The sequence below is a fragment of the Aulonocara stuartgranti genome (assembly GCF_965226115.1).
Source record: "Aulonocara stuartgranti genome assembly, chromosome: 4".
Classification (NCBI taxonomy): Eukaryota; Metazoa; Chordata; class Actinopteri; order Cichliformes; family Cichlidae; genus Aulonocara; species Aulonocara stuartgranti.
The window spans coordinates 25,679,940-25,690,957 of NC_138942.1; the positions used below are offsets into that span (position 1 = coordinate 25,679,940).

The window sequence follows — 11,018 nt, forward strand, 5'->3', positions numbered from 1 at the left end:
ATTAGTGGAACTGCACTCGTGTCTCGTGTTTCTCATGTCTTGCTTAGAAACACCACTATGATAGGCTCCCCGGATGTGGTGGCTTTCGCTAAAGAGGACGAGTATGGGCAGACCAGTCCTGATCCCTGGCCTCTCCCAGAGGAGTTCTCTGTCCCCCTCTATCCTCTGGCTGACTCCAACCCCTGGGCCAAAACCTCCTATGCCAAGTTCACCAAAGACTTCATCCTCATCTCAGAGTTCTCTGAACAGGTGGGCCCACAGCCTCTCCTTACTATCCCAGATGATCCCAAAGTCTGTGGCACTTTCGACCTCAACTACTTCTCCCTGCGCATCATGTCAGTGGACTACCAGGCCTCCTTCGTGGGGCATCCGCCTGGCACTGGCTACCCAAGGCTCAGCTTTGTGGAGGACTCCAGGGTGGTGTTGGGCGACTCGAAAGAGGGGGCATTTGCCTACGTGCATCACCTTACCCTTTATGACCTTGAGGCGAGAGGCTTCGTGCGGCCCTTCTGCATGGCCTACGTTGCAGCAGATGAAAAGAAGATCATGCTGCAGTTTCAGGAGCTTTCTCTTCGCTTCTCGCAGGCTTCAGAGTGCCTGAAGGCCGGGAACAGGAGGGCATTTGCCAAGGAACTCCAGAGGAAGCTCCGAGACCTTGAGTAAGAATGCCAGCGCAACCTTAACTGTTCTCCTACATACAGTTTAAAAAGGCTTCATCCAAATGAGAAGTTTACATCAGATAGTTGTATTCAGATTCTCAGTGAGCAGGATTTCTTGACAGCTTGATCTACTGATGTGTGCTAGAATGATGCTTCTGTGTTTCTGTGGGCTAGAAGGATCAGGGATGGGTGTCATTGTAGAGTACTGACACTCTATAACACAAACAGGTGCTCTAAATGGAAGGTAGGGGATTCTCAACCCTTAAAGGAAAAACCATGTGTGTTTAGACATTTAGCCAGCAGAAAATAAGTGATGAGAGATTAGTTTGATTTGATATAATTTGATTAACTAGTTTGATTTGAACTGTGAGGCTGAGCTTTGGCACAGCTGTTATTTGAATAAAATGTTAACATGATGGCATTAAAAATATGAGTAATCTGATATTTAATTGATACTATGTTGATAGGTTTCAAAATATTAAACTGCTATAATGCTAAATGAAATGTGAGAGGATTATCCTGTCCTCCGGCGACAATGTGCCCTCACCAGACACTTTATTAGGCACATCTTTGAAGCACCGTGTTGGCCCCCCTTTTACCTTCAGAACAGCTTTAAATCTTCATGGTTTAGATTCAGCAAGATGCTAGAAGCTTTTCTCAGATTTTGATCCATATTGACATGAGAGCATCACACAGTTACTGCAGATTTGTCGCATGGACATCTGTGATGTGAATCTCCTGTTCCACAGGAGAGCTTCCACTGAGATCTGGTGACTGTGGCAGCCGTATGAGTACAGTGAACTAATTGTCATGTTCAAGAAACCAGTTTGAGATGATTAATGTTTTTTGAAATGATGTGTTATTCTGTTGAAAGCAGCCATCAGATGATCACTGTAGTCATAAAGGGATGGACATGGTAAGCAACAACACTCAGGTGGACTGTGACGTAACAAGAAACTGTAGCCTCAGTTTTTTGTTCTTAGCTGACCGGACCCAGTGTGGTCTTCAGCTGCTGTACATGTTGTGTGTTCAGTGACTTTCCTCTGCATAACTTGGCTGTAACAAGCAGTTATTTGAGTAGCTGTAACCTTCCTGCCATCTGGAAATTCCCCTTTGGTGTCAAGAAGACATTTTCTCCCAGAGAACTGTCGCTCACTGGACATTTTCTGTTTTTCAAACCAGTCTCTGTAAACCCAAGAGATGTTTGTGTGGCACAGTCAGTAGTAATAGCAGTCGCTTCTGAAATATTTCAAACAATCCTTAAATGCTTTGAGTTGCTGCCACTTGATTGACTGATTAGATATTTGAACAGCTATATCTCGTAAAGTGGCCTGTGATTGTATTTCTGTACAGAATTTAATCCATTTTGTAGCTGTCAAAAAATCCATTTGACCATTGATTAATGTATTGGTAAAATCAGTTAGCAGATCAATACAGATATCATTGGAGCCACAATAATAGCATTGCTAGAAATAAAATGATCCCCACTCTGCTCCAAGATGTGGGTCTCAGCTGCAGGTATCCAGTGTTTCCTGTGCTGGGTTAGTCTTATCCTGTTGTGTCAGGTAATATTTATATCCCTGTGTGAAAAACAGGTCGATCACTATCTCTGTTGTGCTCTCCTCAGGTACACTCACTCTGTGCTGCAGCGGGAGGAGGGCCTGCAGAGAGAGGCGGGGCCTCAGAGCATGTACTCTGCTCATGCTGTGGAAAAGGCCAACGAACTGGCCAACGTGGAAAAGAGCATTTTTGAACACAGGGACTTGCTGAAGCAGATCAGCTCCTACCACCGCCGTCCACGACGGGATCCTCACGCTGTCACCTGCCAAAAGTGTGTGGACGAGTGCTTGAGTGAGTGCGAAGAGCTGCTGAACAAATACGCCAAGATTGCCTACCCTTGTGGTTACAGTGAGAAAGCGGGGAAAGGAGAGGATGGACAGGGTCATCCTCGTGGACAAGGTGAAGATGATGATGATGATGAGGAGGAGGGTGTTAAACGCAAGCTCTCCTACACGCCACAGCTGATCAAAGCTAAATCTGCCAAATGTTTTGACAAGCGCCTGAAGACCCTGCAGGAGCTGTGTGACAAGACTTTCTATGAGGCCACTGTGGCGCTCCTGAAGGAGACAGAAAGAAGTTTCCGGGGTGACCTGTGTTACCTCTACACACGCCGCCTGGACAAGGCACTGCAGAGAAAACAGAGAGTCACTGCCTTTTTGTTTGAGGAGGACCTCAGTGATGATGACGAGGATGAACTGGGAACACTAAGACCATTCTGTGCTGTGAACCATGCTGTAGATAATTATGTACTCTTAAATCCGCCTCCTATTGTTCTGACACCAGAACCTCATGAGCTGGATGCGCTGGAACGTCCGGAGCATCTAGACCCGGCTTCTGAGACCAGTGTTACTCAGGAGAGTGAGCTCGGACTTGGGGAGAGTCATCTGGAGTCCTCTCCTTCAGACCAGACTCTTGAAACCCAGGAGAGCTCAGAGGAGACCAAAGGAAGCTTCAGCAGTGATAAGAGTGGAGTGGGTCTAGCAGAGATGCAGCAGGGTCTGGTTAGTATGAAGTCAGAAGCGCCTGATCCTGATCCTGACTCTGACTTGACCCCTGACCCAAACCATAACCTGGAGAGAGAGAGCAGCAGTGAAGAGATGGAGACAACTGCAGGGGAGGATGAAGGTGAGAATGGTGGACACCAGACACCCGTGTCTTTGTTGGAAGTGGTGTCTGAGCTTGAGGCCAACCGGGAGGAGGAGTGTGAAGGAGTAAGTGGGTCTGAGTTGCTGGCTCCGATAGACACAGCATGCTGTATGGCCCAGGAGGGTTTCCTCTATGAGGCTTCTGCCCCAGAGGCGGTGCCTCGTCTCTGCCAAAACTCCCATCTGCAGCTCTCTCAAACTCTTGTGGTCAACCAGGAACCCCAGGCCCTCCTTCCACTCCAGGATGACTACACTGTCGGCTCTCCGTGCTCGGAGAGCCCTGTGACTGGGTTGGAGCTGCCTAGCGGCCTCCTTGGAGATGCAGTTTCCCGTACTTCGGCGGAGGATGGGTCAGACTGCACCATGAGTGCCTCCACGGGGTCCGATCAGACCGCGTCACCTCTCGGCTATGGGGCGGTGGTGACCTTGCGTCAGAGGAAGAAGGCTGGCCAAGGAGCCTTGAGGTTTGTGCGTCAGTACCCCTTTGCCATCCAAGCCCTGTGGTGCCTGCTGAGTGGCAGAACCCTGGTGGTGCTCGGAGCAGACGAGGGGAGAGTCCGCCGGTTGGTGGCGGCTCTGGCTCTCTTCGTACCGGCTCCGGGGAAGTGTGGAGAGAGGGTTCAAGCTTGGTTGTCCTGTCCCTTCACCCTGACTGACCTGCAGAGGTGGAAACTCATTGGATTACAGAGGTATGAATGGAGTCAAACTCTGATGCACTTCGGTATTATAGGTAGTTAATCACAGACATTCATACTTTCTAAGCTCAGGTAGGGTAGTACTAGGAAAATCAAACCAATGAGTGAGGATGCTTTTAACAAAGATTAAATAAAGCATAAAGTTTGCTTTTCACAGAACCTTAGCAAGTCTCCATCAATGTGAAGTTTGAAGTGACTGTTTATTCTACATTTTCTTGTTTGTGTTGCGCCGTACGCTACTCTTACTCATCCCCCGTGACTCACACTTTGATGACTCACACAGCCAAGCGTACTCGTACAAACTCTTTTTGTATCTGCTGTTCTATATACCAGAAAAATGACAAATTTTACCATGCTTTTTAATGTTTTACTCACAACCTTGAGCACATCTGTCCCTGAACTTCTTTTTCTACTCATCTTTCTGGTGACAGCGTGGGCTGCGAATCCCCCAAAGTCATTCACACAAGATGGTATCCAAGGCGACTGAGTGTATTTGTTACACTCATCCAGTTGATACATACACAACAAGTATAACATTCAGAATTGTGCAATGCTAAAGCTGTGCAGCAGGTAATGTAACACTACAGTGAAATCATTCATAAGTAGATAAAGTATCAGAATTGGTACATAAACTCTTTTATTATTAAAAGACTTGCCTTTTTAAATGATCTTAGTGTGAAATCACAAATCATTAATCTTCCATTTAGAAGTCAACTTTAAAAGTCTAAAGACTCAGAAAAATTACAGTCTATTTAATTCAACTCTCTATCACCAAATCACAACAGTCACTTCAAGGTGCTTTATATTGTAAGGTAAAGATCCTACAATAATACAAAGAAAACTCCAACATTAGGAAATCATCTCTGAGAAAGCACATGGCAACAGTGGGAAGGAAAAACTGCCTTTTACCAGGAAGAAACTTCCAACAGAACCAAGCTCAGGGAGGGGGAGCTATCTGCCAAGAGTAGTTATGAGTAAGGGGAGGGAGACAGGACAAAAACACATTGTTGAAGAAAGCCAGAGATTATTTTTTTCAGTAAAAGGACTACATGTTACAATCCCTGACAATGCAGATTACATGCAGAGTGTTGTGTAAACACATATTGAGTGAAGAAGAAACGCCCAGTGCACCATGGGAATCCACCAGCAACTTGAGGCTGTTGCAGTGTGACAAAAATAAGGGTGGATTGAGGTGACCTGATCCAGCCCTAACTATGTGCTTTATCAAAAAGGACAGTTTTAAACCTAATCTTTAAAGTAGAAGAGGTGTCTGTCTCTTAAATCCAAAGTGGGAGCTGGTTCCACAGAAGAGGGGCCTGGGAGCTGAAGGCTCTGCCTCCCATTCTACTTTTAAATATCCTACTTTTCTTTTTTTTAATATGCAGATTGAAGGATATATATTCTGGTCAGAAAAAGACTCAAAGATTCCTCACTGTGTTACTTTACAATGAAGTAAACAAGAAAAGGGGAGAACATTAACTAATCTCAAACACCTGGTAGCATAGTTAGATTAGTTACAGTGGTGTATCAGTCAGCTTGAACCTGTCCAAAGACCAATATGAAGTGGCTGTTTATATGACCGTAAACGGCTATCCATCTTCCTGTGTTAGCCTGTTTTTAAAAATAAATATATATAAAAAAAAAAAAACCAAATCAAAAACGTAGGTAAACAGCTGAATGCATGAAATTAAATGAGTCACGTGCAAATAAATTGTAAGTGGATGAGAGTTAAATATCCAAACCCAGTTGCTACCCAGTTGATGGTGCTATCAAAGGGATAAAAAATTAATTCCTTGATCTCCCCAGCTCTGTGCAACTGTAGCTGTCCTTGGACTGTTAAAGTAACATTTAGGTTTTCTTGCTCTGAAGACAGTTTGTAGTCTTGCTTATAGCTAGCAGTATATAAAAAAACAAAAAACAAAAGTAAAACCTTCAAAATGTATCTAGTGATTGAAATTCTGACATAAAACAGCAGTTTTCCAAAACTGTAATACAGGCCAAATTGGAAAATTGTGTAACTGAAAATTCAAATGGCTAATGGGATTGTTTTTTAATTAATGGCTCCACAGAGCCCTTAATTTGGTGCTTTTACCCACTTTTAAAATATTGTTTCAGTTATCTGCTGCACTGTACATCAGATGTGATTTTTTGTGTCCCATCAGATTGTTCTCATTAGTCTAATTGTTTTTCCAAATACAGCCCTTTGCATACTGGGTTTAACTATTACATGCACATGCTACAGTATAGTTTGGCCTGTGATTATATTCTGTTAGGTGGTTGCTAGGCAAAATAGAGATATCATAATGTATCATGCATACGTTTTTGTTTTTTGTTTTTTTTAGAGATTTTTTTAGAGATTAGGTGTTATTGGCATAAAATTCTTTACCAGGTGTTATAGGTGCATAAACCCTACACAGGTAATTTTTGCCAGTTGCTAGGCAATGTGATGATGCCAAAAATAAGGGAGGATGCAATGAGATGAATTTTCAGGAGCCTGAAATGTTCCAAGTGTGGTTGCTGTCTGAACTCCTGATAGTTCCTTTTATCATGAGACTCATGAGTAGCATTCAGAATTGCCTTAGTTGTTTTTGAGTAACGGGAGAGAGGGAGAACTAACAGGGATCGCTGTCTCGCTCTCTTCCCCACAGGGTCGCATCCCCGCTGGGCTCTAGCATGCTTTACTCGCTCTCCCGCTACAGCCGCTACATCTCCATCCTGGACGCTGACCAGACGACCTTGCGCTGCCCGCCGTATCGTGGCCAGCTGCTCACTAACATCGCTGACCACCGCACCTACATCCGCCGGGGCTCCACCTACTTCCTCCACTTACAGAGTACGCTCTGTCACCTAGCGGCCAAGGCCTTCTTGTTCACTTTCACCCATCACCTCCACCTGCCAGTCAGCGCCACCGAGGGGCCCGAGGTCGTGGAGAGCCGCCGCCGGTGCTTCCTGCAGGAGCAGCTGGGGCTTGGCGAGGAGGACAGCCAGATACTGCTCTACCTCAGTCAGCTCATCACTCAGCAGTACCTACAGCCCAATGGCAGTAGTGCAGCAGCACCGTCTTTTAGTTTTAACTACACCACCAGCATTTTATATAAGATCTAATACTACACAGGGAGGAGGATTGTTACATTTTTGCAGAATTCATCTGTGATATTTCACTTTTTAATGGACCAAATGTGATCTTAATAAGGTCTAAGGTCAGTTTAGTTTCAGGACAAAACTCACTGCACTTGTTATTGTTTTATCCGTGCTCCATCTCCCCGTCTCTCTCTGCCTTGCTGTCTTTTTTCCTTCGGAGCAGAGAGAAGGATACAGAGTGAGTTGTGACTGTGTGAGTGGATCACTTGAGTGTATTCGATCTGGAGCATATTGATGCAGCCACCGAGCAGAGCAACAGAGCGGATGAAGGCTGGCGCGCACGCACGCACACACACACACACACACACACACCTGTTAAATGTTACAGAACTCAATCTGACGCCACTGCTCGTGTGTGCTCAGCCAGCAGCTTGCAAGCAGGTTCGGTCTCAGCTAAGTGTCACCTACCAGTCACGGAGCAGTTTGTCAGCTTTGACTTCATTCGCGCTATATGTAAACATGTTTTTCAGGCTTATGGGAACAACCTCACATATGCTGACACTTTGTGCCCATCGAGGACAGACGTCTGCTTACGACACCTAATTAGCACCGCGGAGGCTTATTACAGCAGGTTTTCGTGACATTCCTATCTATTTGAAAATCACCGCAGAACTTTCAAAGGTCAAAAGACTTTAATTTTCTTCGTTTTGCACATCCACACTTATTTTTCATCCTCTCTTTGTTATGAATTAATTTTAAAGCACATTCCTGCACAGATGAATGTCCTGCTACCGTCTGAATTTGACCGAGTTAGACTTAACCCGTGAGAGCACTAAGGGCTGCTGGGTTGCTCATGCATGAAGAAGTTAGAAGAACTTGGATTCATTCAGCTCCATGTGATAAGTTGCATGTATTGTAATTGCACACGAATTTAACCATGTATAGAGCCAGCAGCTGCCGAAACCTGTTGGTATTCACTCCTGCTGAGCATTTTCACTATTATTATTCCTCACACAGTCAGGAAGATTTTATAGCCTCTTAACCTAAATGTATTCGATTTCACTGTTGTCTTAAACTTGTGTGAGGCTGTCGTGGTGTTGGGGTGTTCGCTGTACTGATAATCTTTTCGGTTTCGTCGTGTTTAGATGAAGTGACTTTGACCAGACGCTGAACAGTTTTGAGGACGCTTTTTGTTTTGTATAGTTTTTATTATGAGAGGAAATTCTTTCTCATGCCATCTGGGGTTTGATTTCAGACAGTTGCCTGTCCTTTATTTAACAAACCTTTGCTGGGGATGTGTTCTGAACAAATCTCTGTTGTGTATTTATTGTTATTTTTGATTCTGACCATTTGTCTGTGATTTGTGCACATTTGTGTTTGGACAATTGAAGAAGTAAGACATTTTAAAGTGGCTGTATTATTATTATAATTTACAGAACCATGCTTTCATTGCTGAGCTCCAGTAGTGTAACTTCCCATGATTCACACAGTAGTCGGTATTTATCTTACTTTATATTGGGCACCTTAGTTCATCCAGTGTGTGAAACAAGCTGTCCCTTTTAGCCACCTTCCTGCTGATTGGCTGCTCTTCACCTGACTTTTACTACAGAATCTGGTGCAGGTGACTGGCGCCATCTCCATGTACCCGTTTATAAAGTTCTGAAAACAAACTGTAAGCCTATTAAAATGCACAGTTTCACGACTTCCCAATTCGATCCAGAAGAAGAAGATAGTGAGTTTAAGGTTTTACAGACAAGTTTACGCTGTCTGCTTATTGTGGGACAGAACACTGGATATTTATTTCAGCATTTGCACAAAGTATATCCTCTTTAATAGTTGTATAGATGAGGAAAGTGGCTGAAATTGACACTAAAGTGGAAAACTGTAAAGAAATACCAAAGGTATGTGGCCACTAAAGTGTTCTGACAGTACAGTATAACTGCTATTACTTCTAATCAAAGCTCGCAAGCTTTAGCATAACTGCAAGAGCAGCTTAGCTAAATGTAAATGTGCCCTTCATTGTAATTACTAATTTACAGGTCACTTATAGCCTGGGGTTCGGACTCCTCAACCTTTAAGCATAATAGGTCCACTTTAATTATTGAAGTTATATTGGCCAGTAATGAAGAAGCGTCCTCGACAGTGTCTTTAAATTTTATTGTTCCTAGTTCTGTGGCGTCAGTGATTGGAGCTGTCATGGTAACTGTACTTGTGAATGCATGGTTTTAATGTGAAAGGTCAAACAGCATAGGATCAAGTCTGCTGTCTTCTAACTACAATCAAGGCTTTTAAAACAATTGACAGCAATCTGAAAATTTTAAAATTCCATTCAGTGTATTATTTCCGTTTAGTGCAGTTCGGGCTTAGTGATTATCATTCTTTTGCTGCATGTGATGTCTGTTTAAAGCGCTTGAAAGCTACTTTTTGTTTCTGCTCAAATGTTACAGCATTTGTTTTTTGTTTTTTAGTAGCTAATGTCTCCCTAATGCAAAAAGCTGAATGTAATCTGAAAAAGCCATACCACAGTGTGCTTAACATGTTGTCACTCAGTGTCCTTACGTTTCCATATCATGTCTACCTTTCATCATGAGGGGGTGCTGAGCTGTCTTCCGCTCCGTACGGCGGTGTGTTTGCCAGTGACCTGAATAAAGCACGTTGTGAATGTCTTGATGTTTTTAATGCCATGTTGATGATATTCATTTATTAAATTATTTTTTTGCCTGATTAAGCACTTGTAATTGTGTTGATAATGCTGAACCTTACTGTGAGAAACTGCAAAGACAGACCAGCACAACCTGCAGTACAAATCACCCTTAAGCAGGACAGAGACCAGCAGATTTGTGTCTGCGTGAGTGGCTTTAGTGATGGCAGAGGTGTCAGTGTTTGAGATGTCATGAATAATAAATGTTCAGCTGTGAATACATCTAATTGCAATGCTGGAGCGGCAGAAGGAAAAGTGGCTGAGGGTGGAGAAAGTGCCAGTAAATGAATAATGTGGGGAGAAAAAAGTCTGCACCAATACAGAAATGATTCCTCTTGATTTTATTTCCATGCTCTGCAGGAAGTGAACGTGTGGGCAGGTCAGTGTCTAACTTGTGATATTTGGTTCAGTCTTTAATGATCAAATGATTTTGTAAGGAACATGCCTTGATGTCTCTGGTGTTTGTTGTTTAGCATCTTGGTAAAATTCAAAGACGATAAACTGTCTTCATTATATCTTGCTTTTGAGAATGTTTTTTGGAAGAAATATATAAATGTGTAGTACTGTGCAAAAGTATCAAGTCACTCCTCATTTCTCTATATTTAGCTAGGAAATGGAAATATAGGTGCATATACAGGGAGCGCAGAATTATTAGGCAAATGAGTATTTTGTCCACATCATCCTCTTCATGCATGTTGTCTTACTCCAAGCTGTATAGGCTCGAAAGCCTACTACCAATGAAGCATATTAGGTGATGTGCATCTCTGTAATGAGAAGGGGTGTGGTCTAATGACATCAACACCCTGTATCAGGTGTGTATAATTATTAGGCAACTTCCTTTCCTTTGGCAAAATGGGTCAAAAGAAGGACATGACAGGCTCAGAAAAGTCAAAAATAGTGAGATATCTTGCAGAGGGATGCAGCAGTCTCAAAATTGCAAAGCTTCTGAAGCGTGATCATCGAACAATCAAGCGTTTCATTCAAAATAGTCAACAGGGTCGCAAGAAGCGTGTGGAAAAACCAAGGCGCAAAATAACTGCCCATGAACTGAGAAAAGTCAAGCGTGCAGCTGCCAAGATGCCACTTGCCACCAGTTTGGCCATATTTCAGAGCTGCAACATCACTGGAGTGCCCAAAAGCACAAGGTGTGCAATACTCAGAGACATGGCCAAGGTAA

General features: G+C 43.5%; 1 protein-coding gene across 1 annotated transcript; it reads left to right on the forward strand.

The window, feature by feature from the left end:
* The first annotated feature begins 44 nt into the window (after positions 1–44).
* On the forward strand, positions 45–9,868 carry smcr8a (Smith-Magenis syndrome chromosome region, candidate 8a). Its single transcript, XM_082531825.1, has 3 exons — positions 45–659; positions 2,287–4,053; positions 6,708–9,868. Exons 1-3 carry the CDS (start codon positions 58–60, stop codon positions 7,162–7,164), a joined length of 2,826 nt encoding a protein of 941 aa, XP_082387951.1. The 5' UTR covers positions 45–57; the 3' UTR covers positions 7,165–9,868.
* Positions 9,869–11,018: the final 1,150 nt, after the last annotated feature.

What these genes read in the sequence shown, in the direction of transcription:
- smcr8a (XM_082531825.1), top strand. Translation starts at nt 58, where the DNA reads ATGATAGGCTCCCCGGATGTGGTGGCTTTCGCTAAAGAGGACGAGTAT. An exon ending in AGGAAGCTCCGAGACCTTGA is followed by an intron (nt 660 to 2,286) that starts GTAAGAATGCCA and finishes TGCTCTCCTCAG; the next exon opens with GTACACTCACTCTGTGCTGC. An exon ending in AAACTCATTGGATTACAGAG is followed by an intron (nt 4,054 to 6,707) that starts GTATGAATGGAG and finishes TCTTCCCCACAG; the next exon opens with GGTCGCATCCCCGCTGGGCT.